Genomic DNA, 23,407 nt, shown 5'->3' on the forward strand with positions numbered 1-23,407 from the left:
TCCATCTTCAAGGCATTCAAAGCACTACATCACGGGAACCACTCACCCATTCATACACACATTCATACACCAGTGTACACAGACTTGAGGTGGTGGGAGTGGGTTAAGGGTCTTGCCCAGAGACACAACAACATTATTCATCTATGGGACCTTGAATCGCACCGCCTGTGACCGCTCAACCAGTGATATTCATGTCGGATCAGTGGACAAACTCTACCACCTGAGCTACTGTCACCCCCCTTGATGATTATCTTAGGTCTGTGTCAATATTGTCTTTGAAAGTTTGAATAGGACAGGTCTAATATAACACTGAACAAGTAGGTGACACAGATAGGTCCGTGATGTAATGGTGTGACTGGGGCCAAGTAAAGACTCGAACAATGACACCAGCTCCAAAGTGTTGAACCACAAATACTTGCTCTCAAATGTAGTGAAGGAAAAGTAAAACGGACATGAAAATGGCAAAAGAGTTCTTCAGTGGGACTAGAGTGTTATGTGAAGGATGTGGCCAGTGGGGCTGAACGATTTGGGGAAAAATATGACAATGTAATTTTGTAGTGAATTTAAATGACATCATTTGAGGAAAATAATAAAAATCTGCCCTACACATCAGCAGAGCTTATCGGCAATCGGTTGCTCTGGATTCGAAACAGCTGATATCGACATTGGCCATAACACCCATACCGTTTGATCTCTAAAGACAATTCAAAACAGATTGGTTACTAAACAACAGACAGGCAATACCAATCACAGACAGGAAGAAGCCTATGGTACGCTGTATGAAAATAATAAAAGCTTGCCATGTTGAGAATACCCAACTGTTTCTAAAATTTACATTATTCACTGTAAATTTTAAGAAAAGTACAGATATCTAAACTATATACATTGTTAGCTACTATATGTCATGGTTGGGCCAGTCACAATAAATATGATAGTGGGACCATTTTGGTTGTTTTTCTGTTCTATGATAAGATTTGCGCTGCAGAGGGTTGAATTATGAACTTCTATGACACAAAAACTGTGTTTCATTCTGTTATGTATTTATCACAGCTCAATTTTTTAACAGTATTGTACATTTAACATTTGTTTTTGGGGATACTTCTACTTTATGGTTTGGTTTCAATATTATCGTCTATATTTTACTTCAGCAACATATTACACTTTTTTTTTCTTTTTTTTTTTTTTATTGTGCCAGGCGTAGGCATGTAGTAGCAGGTGTAGTGAGGTTGACTAAAATGATCAAAGGTCACTCCTTCAGACATGTAGTAATATAGTTTGCTGTTAAATTATATTTCCTCATTACGTTATGTTGATAAACTGCCAAGAATCTGATCACTATACAACCTTTGTCACGTTGTGTGTCAATACATATTACTATATTAGTGTGGTCATAAAATGAGAATTGGGTCAATCTGCCCTGGACACAGAAGTCAGGAATTTGTCATGAATTCTGATGGACCCTGATATTATTTCCTTGCTGTATTTGATGTTCACTTTTCTTCAAACTTCCACACTGAACTGAAGACAGATCTGCATATAATTGGTCTAAACTGCCTTTAGTAAATGCATGTATGAATGAATTAATCCATTTGAGTGTTTTTCTGTTAGCCCTGTCACGATAACAAACTTTGAAGTGCGACATATTGCTGAAAAAATATATGAATAATATGAAAAAGTGCAATATTGTTAAAAATATGAGCTGCAATAAATGAATAACAGAATGATACACGTCAGTAGTTAGTTTGTGTCTATAATGAGTCATAGATGGTCATAATTCAACTTTCTGCAACTCAAATCTCATCATAATGCAGAAACTGTCCAAATAGAACAAAGACAGAGTCCCCACAATAAATATTACTCCCAAAAATTACTGTTTCATCTGTCATGTGTAGAACAATAAGTCAATATAGTATTTAACATGACAGGCCTACCGGTAGTTCCTGTAGCAACATACAATTCAAAGAGGAATAATTCCATTAATACATTTCAACATATCTCTAAAAGGGAGGGAAGGGTAGAAGTATAAACCTGTCGAATCACACCTCTTTTTGACTATAATTGTGAATGTTGTTTTTTTTCTTGTATTTCTGTCATGGTGAAGTATCATCACCACAGTCTGACTGAAGCCTCTTCTTTTGTTTTTTTGTAGTTCTTATTTTTTCTGTGGATGTCATTGTGAAGTTCTGTGGTTACAGCTGCAACTAATGATTATTTTAGTACTCTGCTTGTCGGTGATTAATTTCTTATTTCAATGGCTAGTTTATTGTTTTGTACTGTTACTGTCTGTCTGTCTGTTTTTTTGTTTTTTTTTAATGGACCACGAGTCCAAAATAAAGATGAATTGAATTGAATTGAATGTAAAGAAATGTATTGAACATCTGTTTTAAATACATTTCATTCACACGTTTGAATATTTTTTTATTATAAGTCTGTCTACATCTCCAAAGCTCAAAATGCCTTGTGATGTCATGAAAATGTAGTTTTAAAGTTAAAAGCTACATTTTTACCTTTAGTACAATAGAGATTGGTAATTCCAGGGATTAAATCATCCAAATGATACTAGTGAAGGTGTATGAGGTTTAAAAACACAGTGGAGCACTTCCTGTATTACCAATTACCACATGACATCACAAGGTGTTGAGGCTGAGTGTTTTCAGTTTGAGAAAAGACCTCGTCTTAAATATGCAGGATATGTGTGAATGAAACAGAACACAACTCCAGATGTGTTTGTGATGAGGAAACAACATATCATATACCGTAACATGTATCAGAAAAAACATAACATGGGACCTTTTAGTGAAGCCATAGACGTTGTTATTAATACAATTACAATTATTTTTAAATTGTCACCTAGTCACAATCAGTCAGTTAATCGTTGAGCTCTACATGTCGTCTTCTTCATATGTTCTGCTGTCCTTGTACGGTTTCCATCTCGTCCCGTATCTTAACATCTTATATATTTTTCCTCTCAGGTCAGTCATGTCGGCCAAAGCCATCTCTGAGCAAACCGGAAAGGAGTTTCTGTACAAGTACATCTGCACCTCGGCCGCGGTTCAGAACAGGTTCCGCTTTGCCCAAGTCACAGCAGAGACCGACTTCGATCGCCTGGCCCAGGATCACCCATGGCTGCTGACAGAGGTGAGGAGGGGGCTAGGAGGGAGGGAGCTGTGTAATACTCACCATCGGCTGGAGCCGAACGTTATGGGCGATGTAACACTCACTTAGTCCATTTCTTTATACAGTCTATGGGCTGAACATGTAGAAGTAACACTGTGCATCTCATTTATTGTGAGTGGCCTTTTGATGTCGTTTTTGCCATGAATAGATTGAATTTATGCTTCCTTTTCAGTTGAACAAAAAATAGATTAACAAAACATTTAACTTGTGTTCTAAAGGAAGACGGAGGTGGGATTTAATCACCTTTCTTCCTCCAACTCCTTTTTGAACTTTAATTAAGAAAAAATGAAATGTACACAAGAAGTAAGTATACATCTATACTTACTACTTGTGTTCATTAATCAGCTCAAAATAAGTAAATAAATAAATATTTAAGAATAAACATATTTCATTTAGTTTATTAAAGATTGATATCCAAATTAACTGAACTTACCTTTTGTAGAAGTTAATGTTTGAATTGTTTTGTATCTGAAGAAAGCTTTTGATTTTTTTTTTATGACATCAGCTCCTCAGTATGGGGGTTTACCTAATGTAGAGTTCATTTTAAACTTTGTCCTCTCTTTCTTTGGGACATTTCCTGTTTAGAACTACAGGGGAAATGACTTGGTCCACTTTTAGCCCTACACCTGGAATAGTCCTGTTATAGCCCTAGATTAGACCTGGAGTAGTCCTGTTATAGACCTGGTTTAGATCTGGTAGTACTCGGAAAGCCAAAATCTTTTCTTTGTTGGTACATGGTGTGAAAAGTTTGATAGCCACTGCCTACCTCACCAACGTGTAGTATTGGCTTTATAATTGGCTGTATAATCATTGGCTGTATAATTGCCCGTGATGTCTAGGCCTGTCACAATAAAACATTTTGAAGCAGGATATATTGCTACAGAGAAATCTCATGATTAACGATAATATTTAAACTACCGGTACTCTATGCCACTGACACAATAACAATAAAACAGAATAATCCCAGTGAACCTTTTTTTTTTTTTTTTTTTTTTAAGGCAGTATCATTGAAAGGCCTAAGATGCAGCAAATAAATAACAGAATTAACCAACAATTAGCCATAGAAATGACTTACCATATTACAACTAGAATAACTCCACATAGCTCCACATTAATGCAAATAAAATACAGACGAGTACAGAAAGTACAGACGATAAATACTGAGCTCAAAAATACAGGGTGTCCATAAAGTCTCTTTACAATTAAAAAAAAAAAAAATTACAAAGGCAGGAATTGAATTGACAGATGTGATGGTGGATCTCTTCATTTCTTGGTTCTGTAGTTTCGTTGAGTCAGCGTATCTGATTTTGTCTCAATAAACCGTGATCCACATTGTGCCTTCTCTTGGAGTAGCCCTTTCTTAGGGGTTCATTCAAAAGGATGCCTCAATAATCAACAGAATGCAATGTGATTAAAAACCTTTCTAACCACTGAGTACAATAGAACAAATCTAATTCATATATCTTATCAATTGCCTTTGTGATTCTATTTAAAAATTGTAAAGAGACTTCATGGGCACCCTGTATATTCTTCCAGCTTTTGGATATTGAACAATAAGCTAATATAGTAATTATCAGGACAGGCCTAGTGATGTGTCATGCTGCTATAGTAATTGAGTACTGGGTAAATATTAAGATTCTTTCTTGCATTTCTGCTTGCACTTCTACCTATGGCCCGTTAGTGACTGCAGTGTTTCTGTCTGCCTCATGGGAACATCTCTTCTTTATGGAGACTATTACTTAGGCAGACAGCAGAGTGGTCTCCTGGTGCTCATTAGCTGATATCGCTGACTGCACAGGCATCCAGAGCTGCTTTAACTAAAGCTATATACAGTACACGTTATCAATTCTATAAAATATACTGAAATTTTGGTAAATGGTCACATTTTTATACAGCACTTTTCCATCTTCAAGGCATTCAAAGCGCTTTACATCAAGGAACCACTCACCCATTCACACACACATTCATACACCAGTGTACACAGACACTCTACTGAGCTGCTGTCCTGCATTATTCTAATCCAAACGCTACATAAGGCTAAGACGGGGCTAAACCAAGGTGGAAATAGGACTTTAACACATTATAAAGTGCAATATTATTGTTATTGTTAGGATTATATAATTATATTCATTATTCTCTGTCGCTTTATACTACTAATATGAGAAAACCTAGTAAACCTACTTCTAAAGAAGTCATGTCGTAAATTAAGAATGAGCAACACAAAATGCATTTTCTCATAGATGTATTCATTAAGATGGTAAAATAATGAACATAACTGCACATAAATCAAAATCATCATATTTTGCATCTTCTAAACTGGGGTCTAAACCTGGGTCCAAATCAAGGTCCAAAGCAGAGTCTAAACCAGGACATACCGATACCTCTGCACCATTATACTGGCTAATTCCAAGCTAATATTGTTATTTCCTTGGCAGGGCTATTCTCCTTGCATCTCCGTCACCAAAATCTTTTAATCTCTGAGGCAGGCGGAGGATGCTGAGGGCAGATAGAGCCAGAGATGTGCTCTAGGAGAATTGATTAGAAAATTACATTAACTTTCACCCTGGGTCCTGTCTTTCCTTTGCCGTTTGGCGTGGGCCCAGTTACTAATGGCTCCTCTGTCTTGTTGCTCCGATAAAAGGAATGGCTTATGACAGAGATCCAATACGGCCAATTTGACGTAATACAGGCGGTGCGTCATAGAGGAGATCATAAGGAGAGTCTTGTATACGTTTATTTATAGTTTAAAATGTGGGGCTATTGTAGGAGTGGGCAATATGTCAAAAATATGTATCATGATTTTCAAGAGGTTAGATCACAGATTTGATTTCATTACGATTCCTCTAGTTAATATTTTTAACCGATCACACTGAAGCATGAATGAAGCATGAAAGTTCAAGCTTCAATGTGATTGGTTAAACTCACTTGCCACTCACTCGGAGCCAGACCAATAAGAGGGTGAGTGAGTCAAAAGTGTCTTGTGTTTGAGCATAGAGCTGCTTTCAACAGTCACCATATTGTCCATCTCTAAGCTATTGTTTTGTCTACTTAACATAGCCCAATATGTGTATCGGTAACATGCACCCATAAACAATGTACACACCATGTCTAACTTTAATATTATTATTTGACCAATCCAACCATTTTAAATTCACAAACGTTTAGGAATCAAGAATCCTCTGGCATATCTTTAATAAAATAGTGAATTAAATTTATCAGTTGTAAATGTCTTCTTAAAGATTGTCTCAAAGTGTAAAATCCCTACTTATGGTTGATATTAGATGTGCCTAATGCACACACAATTCCCATGTTATAGTTAACTTATCTTTACATTCATTTATTATATCAAATGCTACTTCATGATTCTGTGTTGTTCATAATATTGTGTCTTTCTCTCTTGTTTCAGAAACTGGTGGTGAAGCCGGACCAACTGATAAAGAGGCGAGGGAAGCTGGGTCTAGTGGGCGTAAACCTGGATCTGAATGGCGTCAAAGACTGGCTCAAGCTCCGCCTCCAGAAAGAAACCACTGTATGTCATCCTCTCCCCATTTTTCATCTCTCCTAAATGACTCCAACCCCCTTCTATCCACCTCCTCCTCTACCTCCTCCTCCCCTCTTCCTCCTCCTCTTCCTTCATCTGGTGCACTCTTTACCGTGTTCCTCTTCCATCAATATTATCCCAGCTGTAGTTGGCTCCCTGCTGCTGTTCACCTCCTTTTTGATTTTCATTGCAGTGGCTAAAATACAGCTGTTTTTTGTCAAAAAACTCCAAATCATTTTATTCCTCAAGTTTCATTATAAGATATGTTGATGAGGCAATATTGTAGCATTTTGAAGACTTGGGTAATATAAGCAATAGTGTTTAGTTATGCCCAAAATCATACTAGGACTTAAACTGGGGAGCCAAATCTCTCCCACTTTAGGTTTGATTCATAGTCTGTATGAAGAAGTGGACTAAAGGAGTCTGACGTCACCTATAATGTTCATCTCTGTCAAATGAAGCTCATCGAGGCTAGCAGTTATAGGAGCGGATTTGAAGCCAAGTTCCATATTTGGAAATTCCGTCTGTGAGTATCATGGCAACCAAAGAGCCAATCTGGAGTGAGGTGGTTAAAGGTAATGCTCCTTCCTACCCCCACCGTTGGTACAGCAGGGATTGGGTGCTTAGCAACGCTGTCAATGAAACCAGCGACCATTAATTTTCATATCTTGATTTACAGATACAATAGCGAAATAAAAATACCAGGATCGTGTAGAGAACGATAACATGAACATTTTAAGACCAGCAGCAGTTACGGAGATGGGAGCGAGTTTTTCAATAGGATATGACTTGGAGTTGATGAAGCTGGAAGTGCACCTATGCTCGCTTCTTACTTGCAACACAGCGACTAGCAGGTTAGCTATGTCCATTTATATATACAGTCTCTGTCCGGTCCAGTCTGCATTCAAACCAGGGACTGGACCCAAACTTGGACAAGAACAAAACCTGGACAAAATAGCTCTAAAATAGAATTTAACCAGCAGAACTAAACCTTGAGGACTAGACCACGACTAGCTTCTATTTTTTACTTCCCCCAGTCCATACAAGTTATTTCCCCTTAAATGCAGGTTGCAGGTAAATTGGTGCATAGATGGTGTTGAGGTTGACTCCATTACTCACCTAAATCAGCCCCTGAACCACAACGTATGCAGCTCCTGTCTAAATGTGTGTATTCAGTCAGCATTACAGATCCATCACTGTGGCACAGAGAAGGCGCCTCGCTCCATAAAACATGACTCGGGACGAAACAGCTGTTATACGGCATTGGAGAAGAAGAGGGGGCATTTTATCTCAATATAAATATAAAGAAAGTCTTAACATCTGACTTGTCATATCTCTGTAACTGAATCGTCTTAACACAGAGGAATAAAATGAATTTTGGTGGGGCTATTGTTTAAAATGTTTTTGTAGTTGCCGTGTATTGACCACCTCTTTCAAATATTGCGAAAAAACATCACAAACTTTAAAGGGGAAGTTGAGGCTTTTTACACCTATATCAGTTCCTTCCGTTATATATGTTTTGAAAAAGCTTCACTGCATCTAAACTAAATTTGGGCACGTTAACCCTCTGAAAGCAAGATATTTTGTCGCAAGCAGTGGATTAATTTATTCCTCCCCTCCTTTCAATTCTTTTCCTCCTTTCCCCCCCTCTCTCTCCCTCCTCTCTCTTCCTCTGCCCCTCTTCCTATCTCTCTCCATTCTCACTCTCGCTCCCTTCCTTTAGACCCTTTCCCTCCTCTCTTCCCCTCTCTCTCTCCCTCCTCTCTTCTCTCTCTCCTCTCACTCTCCCTCCCCTCCTTTAGATCCTTTCCCTCCTCTTTTCCCCTCCTCCTTCCTCTCCCTCTCTCCCCCTCTCTCTCCCTCCTCTCTGCGGCTCACTGCTCTCAGCCTCTTGTTACTTTCTGCCTTGTGGCCTTTAAACAGCGACAGTTTCCCTAAATGAGTCGTGGTCCTGTTTCAGCGAATGGCCCCAAGAGAAACATGACAATTCTAAACCTATGTTTTTCCTGAAATGCCAGTCTTTTATATGAGCGGGGATTTGATGATTTGGTTATTTACAATTTATTTATGAGAACTGGAGGCGATGCACTCTTGAAGTCATATATCTTTTGACTAGATGGTATTTATGGTACAATGGTACAATCAGCTAAGTCGACAGGGGAGGGACAAAAGGGTCTGTCGTCCCAGGCTACAGGATCTTAGGGACCCAGAATTGGACCCTCTTCCTGCTAATTTATATTAAAGTGGGGCCCATGTGAGTTTTTTGCCCAATTTCTGTTTGACGTGTCTGAATAAGGCATAACTAAATCAGAGTAGTGTAATTTGTGTGTTTATATATCGTATAGTAATAAGTTCTCGTAATGTGTAATGTGTGAGTCATTAAAATCAACTATTGAGTGAAGTTACCTTATAAATACCAATAGTTAATAGTTTTTAAGTTGTGATTATATTGAAAACAACAGAAAACAATATGGTTCTTGTTTATTTTCAGGTTGGAAAAGCTAAAGGAATCCTCAAGAACTTTCTCATCGAGCCGTTTGTCCCTCATAAGCAGGTAACACTCACTGTATTAGTCAGTATTGTATAGAATGCAAAGGTTCTGCTGTCTTAAGAACAGAACTAGTTCATTTGTAGGGGCCCAAGTTCCTTACTTTCCTAACTCATTCCAAACATCCAGTTTGTGAGGAAGATGGCCCAATGTGGTCAAAGTAGTAGGCAGACATGCATAAGGAAGTGTCTTTTACCAGACAGAAATTTATTTAAAAGATGATGTCTGTTGGATGCAAAATAATTAAAGAAAACAACATAAACCGTTTCCACAAATGAACAGAAAATGAGCAACTTAAATTAAATCTGCAAAACAACCACGTGCCACGAGTGCACTGAAGTCCCCCAAAAGACTAACTCACACTGCTTATAATAGTTTTATTTGAACCACTTTTGATTAAAGGGACAAGGGCCCTCAAAATTACACAAAGACATCGAAACAAAAACAAAAAAAGAACTTAAATCAGTTCTCCCCTCCACACGGTCTGGCTCACGACCTCATCCCCCCAAGGCTTTAAAAATGGCTAACATTGGGCACATCCCCTCTTAGTCTTTGTTTAGTTCCAGTGTCCACATGGTCCAGACTAAGGCCCACTTTATCACACAATTATCCACTGCGATTAGTTTATAAGCGTATATTGCGGACCATCCTTAATTCCTGGTTCGTGCATGATAACGCTTCATAATTGGATGCAGACAGCACACAGGAGTGTCACTCTGTCCCTAAGAATTGCTAATTTATTACATAAAATAATTGAGCACAGGCGCTTTAAAGGCTCTGTACCAGATTATTTTTCAGAGCTCTTGAGGTTCATTGTGTCCAGTAATCAGGAAGTGAAGAATAACTTTGAACCACTGCAAACCATTTACAATGAACTAGTTCTGTTTGTGTTTTTAAGACCGTAAAAATCTGCTGACCAAAGTGCTTCACATAAAAGTCAACAAAAAACATAATAACATGATACATAGGAAAAGAACAATAAAAAGCCAAGATATCCTGTCTAGCTAGTATTAAATACCAGGAAGAAGAGATGGGTTTAGATTAAAAGATGAAATAAGTACTAATGCTTACTAATTAGGGTCTCATTGTTGTCGTAATCAGGAGGAGGAGTTCTATGTTTGCATCTACGCAACTCGGGAGGGGGACTACGTGCTGTTCCATCATGAGGGAGGGGTGGATGTGGGGGACGTGGACGCCAAGGCCCAGAAGCTGCTGATTGGAGTTGATGAGAAAATCAGTGAAGAGTCTGTGAAAAAGGCTCTCCTGACTCACGCCGCCAAAGACAAGAAAGAGTGAGTATAGAGACTCTTCAGTGAAATGGGTTTTTATTTAGAAGGTATCAAGGCAAGGCAAGTTTATTTGTATAGAACAATTCATACCCCAAGTAATTCAAAGAGCTTTACAGAATAAGAAAGGCATTAAAATCACAATACAAACGAATTACACTTTAAAGTGTGTGGATGAAAAGTTCTGTTATCTTTATACACAACAGTATGGTATTTTTGGGTTAGGGTTGGGTTTTGCTAATATCATGAAATCGTGATTACAGTCAGTTTTAAAAGAAGTGGACAATATATAAACACTAATATGATATTAATATGGTGAATGTTACTTTGAAAATATATTATGAACAATTCAAATTTTGCATTCGTATCTCTGCCCATGTGGGTAATTCTACAGTATGATACTTAAACCTCAACTAATAGATTTTAAAATATTTTTGGATTATTGTTATCAGTAGTTAGGAATGCACCGATCTGATGCATGTATCGGATATCGATACCATTATCAGATCGGATAGTCTTATTACACAAGATACTCAAAATACAGCTTACAAACAGAATTTTATCAGTGTCACAGACTGATGTTAACATACAAACAGAAAATGGATTTTTGTTACAAAACAAGAGCAATGAAGTTGACAAAAGAGCACAGGCAGACAGGCAAAATGTCAAGGTCAGAGATAGGCTGCTGTTAGGAGACGGTGCTATCAGAGATGCCACAGAGGAATCTATGCTCCTTTCCCAGTTACACTGTTTATGAGATTACAAAACTCCTGCCAAAAGTGACTGAGGAGTTAAACAGCTGATTGTGCACCTGGGTGCAGTTGACACCAGAATGGAACAGACTGAAATCTTGAAAAGGGATTTCACAAAATTATTCGAGGAGCTTGATAAAGTAGAGGTTAAGACATTCATCAGTGGACCTCTTCCTTGTATAGACAAAAGGAAAATTACCATATTTACTTGAAGGTTTCAGCTGAACACATGGCTGTTCAATGCATGTGCACTCAGAGGATTGCACTACATTGAGAACTTACTCTGGAAACGAGTGAGTGTTTTGAATGTTCTGGAAACCATTGCCCTGATGAAGGTCAAAAAATGAAGGTTAAATAATAAGCAGAAAGCGCCATGGAGGAATGATGAGTCAGTCAGGGCACTGAAAAGGGAGTGCCCAGAGTCAGGACTAAACATGGGGATTCAGCATTTCAGTTTTATGCTGCTAAAACCTGGAACAATCTTCCTGAAGATGTGAGACAGGACTCTACTTTGACAATGTTTAAATCCAGGCTCAAAACAGTTCTATTTATATGTGCAGATGACTGAAAGGTTTTTATTCTGCTCATTGCTTATTTTATGATGGTTATTTATGTTTTGATTTGTTTGTATTGTGATTTTAATGTCTTTCTGATTCTGTAAAGCACTTTGAATTACTTTGTGTACAAATTATGCTATACAGATAAACTTGTGTGTTTCATAGCTCTTATTTATCTCGATCAGTTTGGTCTTATTGTATTTTTGTTTAAAGGAAATAATTGCTATGCTCTACACTGGTATGGGTTGATATCAGGAATCGACAGATACTCAAAATTGGTATCGGTACTGAAAAAGCTGGATCGGTGCAGTCATTGTGTCCTTGGGCAAGACACTTAACCACCTTGTCCACAGTGTCTGCGTCATCTGGTGTATGATTGTTTGAATGGGTGAGTGGTTCCTTGATGTAAAGCGCTTTGAGTGCTTTGAAGGTGGAAAAGTGCTATATAAAATGTGACCATTTACCATAATTAAACCAGACAAAAACATTTGTAGATTTGATTCTAAATAAATGCACAAATACCACATTTGAGAAGCACTGAGTTTGGACAATGTAAAGGTAATCCTGTGTAATTATATGCACATGTACTAACATCATACATAGACCTGTAGCCTATATGTCACAAGAATATCATTCATTATTCTTAAACCAACCTCTAAAAACTTGGTGTCTCATACCTCCATTACATAATTAAACCAGGCTGTTATAAGAGCGAGTGCTGTGATATTGCATTATTACTCAAGAATGGGGGGTGGAGTTATTTCCATTAGACAAATGACGAACTCCCCCCTCCTCTTTTTGATCAGCTCCTCACCCAACCCCCCTTTAGAAAAAACTACACCCTGTGCTGCATTCACGGCACGTCTGTTTATTTTGATGTGTATGAACTGAAGACTGGCTGTGTTATAGACCCCTGGCATCTGTCTTTGGATCCGTGACAGCTCAGTGTGGCAGACTTACTGTGTTGGCTGACATTGAAGAAATAGCTACAGTTTTATAATATGATGGTTATCGAGATGCCAAATGCCCAGTCACCACCTGAACCCCTTTCAATCATATTTAGTTCAAATATAATGCCTAAAAATAAAACAATTAAGGCTGTTTACTAAATTAATTGACTTTCGATATAATTGGTTAAGTCTGCACTCAACTGAAGTAGTTCTTGTTTGACAAAGACCTGTCCTGTCAATCAATTGGTCAACTATCTGATCTGCCTTTTTACATTTAAATCTCAAAATACCAAATCTCACTAACTCACTTCTCCTTTCTACTGTTATCTCATATAAATCCTTATAAGCTAAATAAAATGATTAGTCAACTAATAAAAATTTAGTGAATTGATTGTGTCTCAGTCGACCAAACGACTAAAGGCTAGAACAATCATTGTCATCACAGTAGCTCACTTGGTAGCGAGTTTGTCTACTGATTCGAAGGTTGGTAGTTCTAATCCCTTTCTCGACATAAAAATGTAATTGTTTGAGCGCCAACCTGACCCACACATTGGCGATTCTAGCTCCCAGAGATGAATCTTTATGTTATGTCCTTGGGCACCTTGCCCCCAGTGTCTGTTTACACTGGTGTATGAATGTGTGTGTGAATGGGTGAGTTCCTTGACGTAAATCTCTTTGAATGCCTTGAAGGTGGAAAAGCACTATATAAAAATGTGACCATTTACATCACTCATGCTTTAATCCTGGCAATTTAGATCTGCCCCATTATTCAACCCATGATTATTTTAATTAAAAACTTGAAAGTACCTTAGAATGAGGTATCCACTGACAATCAAGGACGTTGTTTTTGTTTGTTGCATCCCTTTGTATAATCATAAAAAACAATCATTCATTTCAATTACTGTCTCGAGTTTATCGTAGAAATTACATGGGGTAAATGTTGGGACTAAACCAGAACTACACCACTAGGATTGAAACAGAACTAAAGGTTTGCTCGGGGACTAAACTGGGACTAAAACAAAGATAAACGGACACTAAAACTAGGACTTAAAACCTTGGACAAACTAACATCAACAGCCACAGCTACATCAGCACTAACCCAAATCTAAACTTTTACTAAACCAGGACTTAACCAGGACTTAACCATAACTAGTACTAAATCCAGAACCATACTGGGTCCAGTAGAACGGACCGAAACCAGGAACTAACCACGACTCAAACTATATAAACAACAGTAATTTCAGCAGTAACCAACGTTGAGACTATTGCTAAACTAGAACTAAACCAGGATTTAACATGAGCTAAATTATAAGTAGGGCTAAATCCATTCAGTCAATAGTCATAATTATATGTACTGTGTTTGCCAAAGTATACACCTACACATATACTGTGTACTATTGTTAATGTATTATGACATGTGGACTGCTGAGTCACAGAGGATTTCGATGGTCAATCACATTTTCCCTTGGGACAGAACCAGCCCCGACACTACACCCCCATAGACCTCCATCTTTCTGATAAACTGACAGAGGGACAGGCAGGAGAAATACGGCCCCTCCTCTCTCCTCCTCTCCTCCCCCCTCTCCTTCGCCCACTGCTGTTTTGACATTTGAAGCATAGAGCGAATTACATTTTTCATCCTCTCGCAGTCTCTCTGTCCAGCCCCAGACTAACAGTATTTCATTTTTATTACCTGCAGTTTGTCAAGGTTTAAATTGGGTACAAAACGTGGACACCCATTACATCAGCCATCTTCTGCAGCTGCTGCTTGTTTCCTACTGCGATTAATGCTGGCATCTTCAGATGATCTAAATTAAATTGGCAAGATTTACCCACAAAACATACTAATGTCTAAAATAATAATTAAAACAAACACAGGACTCAAACGGGGACTCATTTAGGGCTAAACTGGGACTAATTGTGGGATTAACTAGGACCAGACCAGGGGGCTAGGACCAGACCAGGGGGCTAGGACCAGACCAGGGGGCTAGGACCAGGCCAGGGGGCTAGGACCAGGCCAGGGGGCTAGGACCAGGCCAGGGGGCTAGGGCCAGGCCAGGGGGCTAGGGCCAGGCCAGGGGGCTAGGGCCAGGCCAGGGGGCTAGGGCCAGGCCAGGGGGCTAGGGCCTGACCCGGGGACTAGGGCCTGACCCGGGGACTAGGGCCTGACCCGGGGACTAGGGCCAGTCCCCTGGGTCTGGACCGGAGACTAGGGCCAGGCTTTTTGCTGAGCCAGGACTGAGCCAGGACTAAACCATTTATATGTATCTGTGTTTCGCCGGCAGTGGCTTGTTATACCCTACTCTGCCTGAAATGAATTACCTAAAACACATTTTTGCTTGCTTATTGCATCATCTTTTACTTTACTTTTTATTAACCAGTTGAAATCAACTGGTAGTGTATGGTTATGGCAAATTCCATGTTAATTATGTTCCCCTGTACATCCAATGACTTAATCCTAATTAATTGTAAACCTCTAAATTTAATAAATTCATGTATTTGTCACTTTTTTCCAGTGTCTTGGCCAGCTTCATTGTTGGACTCTTTAAACTGTATGAGGACATGTTCTTCACTTACCTCGAGATCAATCCACTGGGTAGGCTTCTGAAAATACAATACAATATACAGTCATTAATAAAACTGCCATTGAATGTTTAATTAGTAATATCTGTGTTATGTAATGTGTATTTCAAATCATGAGTCACACTTTAAATTGGGTTCATTTTTAACACTAATGGAGATAATTGAATAATTGATGCACTTGCTGTTTGATGTATTCATAATGTTATAATTGAGCTGCAGTTGAGGCCTCTGGCAGATGTTCACACAGAAAAAGAGACTGGATTTTTCTTTAATCTCAAACCACACACTTCCTCATGCACAAAAATACACCCTGCAACATCAGCAGTATCATTTTCATGTTGCCGTTAAACAGCATATTTAGGGGAATCACACTCAACTCTTGTATGTAAACCAAGTGTGGAAGTGAATGAATAATGACTATAGTGTAGCACTTTGAAAAGTCTATTGGAATCACCAAGACATGAGAAAGATTTTGGCTAAAAATAAAAAAAAAATTTGATGGAAAAATGTATAGAAATTCTTTGGACCAGAGGCTAGGACCAAGGACTAGGACCAAGGACTAGGACCAAGGACTAGGACCAAGGACTAGGACCAAGGACTAGGACCAAGGACTAGGACCAAGGACTAGGACCAAGGACTAGGACCAAGGACTAGGACCAAGGACTAGGACCAAGGACTAGGACCAAGGACTAGGACCGGGGACTAGGACCGGGGACCCGAGACCGGGGACCGGAGACCGGGGACTGGGACCGGGGCTGTATTGGTACTAGTTAACAATGTATTTATATAAAGACAGATTAAATTTGTGAATCATGAGTTTAATCTGCATTTTTACATAAAAATAGCGACTCTTCAGCTCACTCACTGACTACATTTTCTCTAGAAATAAACAAAATGAGATTAATGTTTAGTTTGTAGATCAGTGCTTGCTGATTTGGGGAAAAAATATTTAATTGTAGCATTTTCCTGACATGCATTGCGATTAAATTTTGATTTATGAAATACAAATTTTTTTGCGCGTCTTGGAAAATTAACAAAAAGACTCATATATGAACTGACAAACAAATACAAGAATTACATTTCAGAACATGTGTGTACAGATCTAAACGACAGGCAGTTTTTGTGCAAGACAAAATATTTTTGTTTGTTGTGGAGGAGATAATGGTACTTCAAAAACTGTAGCCTTTGTGATTTGCGAATAGTTTTCCTTCAAATTGTGTATTGAATTTTATTTTTCTCTTTCCCTCAGTGGTCCTTAAAGATGGCGTGTATGTGCTGGACATGGCTGCAAAGATCGATGCCACGGCCGACTACATCTGTAAAGCCAAATGGGGCGACATCGAGTTCCCTCCTCCCTTCGGCAGAGAAGCCTATCCCGAGGTCAGGAAAAGACAATATAACACATTTTATATTGGAGGGCTTTGGTTACACATCATGCATTTGACATTTAAGTTGCAAGATTTTTTTAATTTATTTTTTTGTAGCAGATTGGACTTCATGGGCTTATGGTAAATAGTCAGTTGTCAGTAGTCACATTTCTATATAGCTCTTTTTCACCTTCAAGGCACTCAAAGCTCTTTTTCCTGCATAGTTCTGCTCAAGCTATGGAGACATGAGCAACCCTTTTGATTATGTCGTTGTTACAAGGAGCAAAAAACAGCAAAAGATGTATCAAAAATGTGTTCAACAAAGAGGTCAACGGTAGACAAAGGCTTATAAATGTCTATTGTGCTACTTTCATTGCAAAAAACCCACAAAAATCTATCGTTGGATCAGGCCAAAACAATTGATATATTTATTATGCTAGAAGAAACGCCACAATACACTCCCCTTTTCAATTAAATAAAAGCTCCTTTGACCATCTGTGTGTGCCATTAATCTCTTGCACAATTTTCCAATAATAAAGATCGAGATGAAACATTAAAAATCTTCCATTATGGAAGATGGAAATCTGCCATGTTTGAAGCTCAGAAGTTTAAATTAACAAAAACAATGCAAGAAAACATCAATTAAAAAGCTGCTGGATCACTACTCGTCAATGCATCATCACTCTTCCCATGGGTTTCAAAATGATGAAAGGTTAGGACTGTTACCATAGAAATGATCAGTTCAAAACAAAATGTTATGGAACTTTATCTTTTGAACCCGCAAACCTCACTTATCCATTCTTGAGTATTCAGAAACAGGCTTTATCTGTTAAATGGTTAAACAGTCCTCAAAACAGCACCATATAACAGAAATATGAAACCAATAGGATGGATAGAATAGTTGAAGACCAAATTATGTTTATTTGGCGAAAACTGAAAATGATGATGACACCTTCTCCAGATGTTGTTCCTGGTTGTGGTTGATGGGTTTAGCTGCACACCGGGACAGAGCTCCAGACGTGGGGCTCTAATTGGGCAGAAAGCAGAGCAGAGATGGGGGACAGCAGGTGACTTTGATTGGAGTGTTTTTTTACAGGAAGCAAACAGCTGTGCTCTGGCTGTCACAAACAACAACTCACATGGACTGTGCCACCTCTGAGGGAAAGGATTGACTGAATATCCAAGCAGGCTGCTAGGATGTAAACAAAACATGAGTGCTAAGATAGGATGTAAACACAACATTAATGCTAATGTTGCCATAGCAATTAACAACTTGACTATTCAAACTGAATATTTTGTTTTAAAGGTCCTCAGAATGTCGCCTATAAGCTTTTAGCCGAAACCCATGAATTTGAATTAATTTGTTTGAGTCTGAATTGATATTATGTACATTATTGTTTGGGCTTATCAAGGGGAACAAATATTTAATGTCCATTGCACGAGCAAGGTATTCTCTGTCAGGTATTTACAATATGTAGTGTTCCATATTTTGTGTTTAGTTCAAAGTTGACATCTTTTGTTGTTAATGTAACTGCTTTTGTATGTGACAAGTTGATGTGAAGATTCTATTCATCAGGTACTGCTCTGTTTTGGAGACTGGCTCTAGTGAGTTGAGACTTCTCATTGTTTATTTTCTGAACACAAGGGCTACTGTAGGCTGTAACCCACGCCAAAACAAGAGCAAAACAACAGCAGTCTCAATTCAGTAGAGGCAGTGTCAACTCACTAGAGCTAGTCTCCAAAACAGACCAGAAACAGACAAAACCTTCACATCAACTTGTCGCCTTAGCAACCAAGTCACATAAAAAAGCAGTGACATTTATAACAAAAATGGTTACAAAAGAAGAGTTACTTTAAAATTCATTTGATACTTGTAAAGTTGCACCATTTGTTATTTCATTAAACTCTCAAACTTTAATACATATTTAAAAGGACATTAAAATTGCATTTTTTACTGAATCTAAATTTCAACACAATATTTTGCAAATTTTATTACAAATCAAATACTTGTCAGGAACCTATTAATTATCTAATTGTTATGACATTGCATAAAACATTAAGAGACTGGAGACCTTACATTTAAAAGTAATAGTATTGAAAAGAAAAAGAGGTAAATTTTGTTGCAAATCAATGTTTATCAGCAATTGTGTTTTAGTGGATACAAAGAAAGCTATGTATTGTGAGCACTTTTAAATCAGGCTTCTCTTATTATAGTTCCTGTCTAAGTATGTAATTAAATAAATCTTCTCTCCTTGTTGACTTGTGTGTCTGTCGTAGGAGGCTTATATCGCTGATCTGGATGCAAAGAGTGGGGCCAGTCTCAAACTCACTTTACTCAACCCCAAAGGACGAATCTGGACCATGGTGGCCGGGGGAGGAGCCTCAGTGGTTTACAGGTACATGATCAAGTGACAATAATGACAAAAACTTGAAACTTTACTGAACATATGATATGAATATATTTTACCTGTACCAAGCTCTTTTTTTTTTCTTTGACATACAAATTTACCTCTAGTCAATCTGACTAGCTGACTTTCACTTTTTATTCCAGTTTGGTGAATAATGCATTTTATTATGTTGGCTAGGAATTTCATTAACACAAACTATGTAAATACAGCCAAACACATCCAAATGCCAATGGACATGTTAAAGAGTGGAAATACTGTTGAATTTTCCAGGTAAAGCAATAACCTCATGATTAATATCTTAGTAACATCTCCATGGAGACAAGCACCAGAAAAGCTATACAATGCAGTTTTATCAATTGACAAGCTTAAAAGGTGGAAAGTTTAGCTTTCAGGAGGAGAAAGAAAAAAATATTTTGTGTGGTAGGGTAGAAATACTGTAATAGCTGGTGCACATCTTCAATGTTTCATATTCCAGTGCACCAGAGTTCCTTTTAATGCAGATTAAAAACGTTACTATAGTACAATTTTATGGATTTACTTATTTTGGTAGAATGAGGAGGCATTTTTTAATATTTTGCAGGTGTGTGTGACATTGTGGGATATGACAGGCAGACGCATTAACTGTGACTAATTACTCCCTTTGTGCATATTTTTTTGTTTACTTCAACACAGATGGAGACTGGATTTTACCCTTTTACTAGAAATTATGTTAGCATAATTCAATTATAATCATAAAATGCATGCCAAAAAGTAGAGATAGATGCTGACATTTGCTCTTTTCAGTGTATCAGCTATCAACCTTAAATCTCCAGAACAGGCCAATATTTTGTTTTGGCTGACCTGCTGCCTAAAGGATATGTATAAAACTATATTTGAACTCTGAAGTGTGAAGACATCACTGCACAAAACGTGACTACACTGCTCTCTTAAAGGTTTGTGGTAAAAAAGAGGGAGAGTTTTTAGTAAATTTAGTAAATTTCTTTAGTAAATTTAAATAGAATAATTTGGGAAAAATAATCAAAATCTACCTACATATCAGCCCAGAAATACCAGCAGAGTTTTTTTAGCCATCAATTGCTCTGGATTCTAAGCAATTGGTATTGGCACCTGGAAAGTGTCAAGATCATTTCCAGTACTTTTTTTTTTTTTTTTCATAATTTTATGTTTTTGCAGTGACACCATCTGTGACCTGGGAGGAGTGGATGAACTTGCAAATTATGGAGAATATTCAGGAGCTCCAAGTGAACAGCAAACCTACGACTACGCCAAAACCATCCTCTCCCTCATGACCAGGGAGAAGCACAAAGATGGTAGGATGTTATTTTACTGTCTATATGTATGTGTAATGATAAGTGACATTCAGGTAACCGCATAACATTCAAGAGAGAGAATTGGGTTGGAGGGGAGCTCATAACTGTGGACAACAGCGCCTGGCAACCACAGTGTTAGCGCCACTACTTCCTGTCCAATTCTGTCTTTAAATATTTATTCATTTTAGTGCTACTCAGCACAAAATCTATAAAGATAAGGTAACGGTGCATCTGAACTATACAAATGAGGTGAAAGACAGTTTTTTGTGTCTCAGTGCTAACGCTAAATTTGAGGCATAAAACATATTCAAATAACACCTCAAACTGAAATAATCTCCATATAAAAACAAACAACAACAGTCTTTACATTAGTGAATAAGTTATTTCTTTTATATTTTCTGCTTTTAAAAGTTAGCATTAGCTTTGAGAGTGTTCTAGCTAGTATGCTGCTGTGGACAGAGCTGATTGCTGCTAACAACAAGCCTGGTTTCTCGGAGAACATGTAAATGTCATCTCCAGAATACTGTCATAACCAGGATAAGGCTCATAACCAGAATACCCGTGCGCATGTGAAGTACAACGCATTTTTCTTTTTTTTTCCAGGAAAAGTTTTGATCATTGGAGGTAGCATTGCCAACTTCACAAATGTTGCAGCAACTTTTAAGGTACTCAGTCCAAATACTATACATACATTATACACATGTACAGTTTTATCTTTAATTAATCTCTTTTCTAATACATAATTTCTTATCTTTTGTGCACAGGGCATCGTAAGAGCTATAAAAGACTACCAGGAACCACTAACGGAGCATGGGGTCCAGATATTTGTGCGACGTGGTGGCCCCAACTACCAGGAGGGTCTCCGGGTCATGGGAGAAGTCGGTATGTCTGTACCATAGACTGTATATATAAATGGACATAGCTAAACTGCTAGCTGCCACGTTCTAGCATGGGCACGCTTCATACATTTATCTTGCAAGACAGTTTTTTGCTATGTCCAAACACTAGGCTAGAAACACGATGGCCAAGTCATACAGCAGTGGGATTTTCATATGTGACTTTGTCTTATGATATAAAGCTTTAGATCTATCGTGATTTGCCCCTAGACCATTATTACTAAATATATAAAAGATCAACAATCTATGGAGAGGCAAGCCCCTTTTATTTAGTGTAGCAGAATATACATTTTATTTAGTAAGTAATGGTTCTTTTAGGGGGTTTGTGACATGTTTGTTTCCATGGAGATGTTATTGCTTCCCTTGGAATGTTCTGCAGTTTGGCATTAAACTGACCTATCTTACATTTATTCAATTACAGGTGGTTTTATTGCTAGGAAATACTTTGCAAAACAAGCATTCTTGCTCTATGTTGGTGGGTTTGCCTGGCCACAGATTTGACATATATCTTGGTATAGAGACACCGTCTACTTCTCTCAATAGATAGAAAGGTTCAATGCAAGACACACATTTAAGGAGATCTTTATTTGGGGGAGAATGTGGCTTAGTGTAAGTGAAAATATGTATTCAAACAGTGTCCCTGTGAGTTTAAGTCCAGTTTGAGACACTAAAGCCCCATCATTATAAAGAAGATAAAGTACTATTATATAAAGTATATTATGCAGGCTTAACAAGTATCTCAGTGTTGTGTCTAATTGGTTCTGTTCTGTCTTTTGTTATGTGCAGGAAAGACCACAGGGATCCCCATTCATGTATTTGGCACAGAGACGCACATGACGGCCATCGTTGGCATGGCGCTGGGCCATCGACCAATCCCCAACCTGCCTCCGGTTGCCGCCCACACCGCCAACTTCTTGCTCAACACCAGCGGGGCGTCATCGGTAAAAGCAGAAACGCAATGAGACAATAAATCAGGCAGTCTATGGTCAACTCCCTTCAAAAGCATACACACACATACACACGCACATATATATATATATATATATATATAGATATAGATATATAGATATATAGATATATCTTCTGTACCATAGACTGACCAAAATCTGATGTGGGTAAGATGGATCATGCTCAAAAAGAAATCAGATGTCTTTTGGTGTTTTTGTCATTTTAATAATCTTACTAAACTAAAAAAATCTGAATATAATGAGATTTTGAGTGTACGTGTAAATGCATTGACTATGAATAAGTGCATTGCAGGACATGGTTGGCTGCTGGTTGCCTGAAGGTATCCATTAAGATTATGTAACAGGAAGGCTTTCAACAAAGTGGATATGTGCCCATACTGTATAACTGTTGTGTGATGGGCCATAGTAGAAATAATGCCCACTATGGCCCAGAGATCTAAGTAGTAATTAAAATATGGTTGATTGAGACTGCTGGAGTTAAAATGCCTAATGTTATGTAACAAAATAATGAATACTTGGCATAAAACCAGTATAATTGCAAAGAGTGAAGCCTCAATTTGCATAGTTGATGTTAAAAATGTATAGTTTATTTTCTTTTTCTCACTGCCAGACTCCAGCATCAAGCAGAACGTCATCTTTTTCTGAAAGCCAAGCCAAAGGAGTTGCGGCGCCTTCTGCTGTTAAGTCTAAAATGGGCGGGCCTGTAGGTAAGAAACAATTTTAAAAAGTTTTTTTGTAAAAAGTGGGTTGTTCAATATCAAGACTGTGGTAGTTGGATAAAGTACAACAGTGCCCCCTTTAGACTAAATCCAGATCTTGCAATCAAGTGGCATTCATCCATTCAAAATTATGTTGTTTTTATTTTAAGTTATCTAGATGGTTTATAGACAAGTAGTTTTAAAATGGTAATGACATTTTTTATTATTATTTCAAATAATAATTGGAAAGATGAGGAAATACTTTACAATCCATGTACATAAATACGTGTGTTTACTACCAGTTTATATTTTTGCAAACAAATGTGCCAACTCTACTAGAGTAGACATTGCTGGTCTTAATACAGC

The 23,407-nt window shown here is 38.0% G+C and overlaps 1 protein-coding gene across 1 annotated transcript in view; it reads left to right on the forward strand.

Annotated features, from left to right (window-relative positions):
• aclya (ATP citrate lyase a) overlaps positions 1-23,407 on the forward strand; it is a 38,895-nt gene that overhangs the window by 3,481 nt on the left and 12,007 nt on the right. The window contains exons 2-13 of the mRNA XM_033970449.2: positions 2,973-3,138; positions 6,584-6,706; positions 9,210-9,272; positions 10,368-10,558; positions 15,328-15,407; positions 16,644-16,774; positions 19,039-19,157; positions 20,343-20,479; positions 21,083-21,144; positions 21,244-21,361; positions 22,162-22,316; positions 22,954-23,050. Coding sequence (XP_033826340.1) covers positions 2,980-3,138; positions 6,584-6,706; positions 9,210-9,272; positions 10,368-10,558; positions 15,328-15,407; positions 16,644-16,774; positions 19,039-19,157; positions 20,343-20,479; positions 21,083-21,144; positions 21,244-21,361; positions 22,162-22,316; positions 22,954-23,050 — 1,435 coding nt within the window. The 5' untranslated portion in view covers positions 2,973-2,979. The remainder of the gene's footprint in view (positions 1-2,972; positions 3,139-6,583; positions 6,707-9,209; positions 9,273-10,367; positions 10,559-15,327; positions 15,408-16,643; positions 16,775-19,038; positions 19,158-20,342; positions 20,480-21,082; positions 21,145-21,243; positions 21,362-22,161; positions 22,317-22,953; positions 23,051-23,407) is intronic.

Source organism: Periophthalmus magnuspinnatus, chromosome 8 (assembly GCF_009829125.3).
Source record: "Periophthalmus magnuspinnatus isolate fPerMag1 chromosome 8, fPerMag1.2.pri, whole genome shotgun sequence".
Classification (NCBI taxonomy): Eukaryota; Metazoa; Chordata; class Actinopteri; order Gobiiformes; family Gobiidae; genus Periophthalmus; species Periophthalmus magnuspinnatus.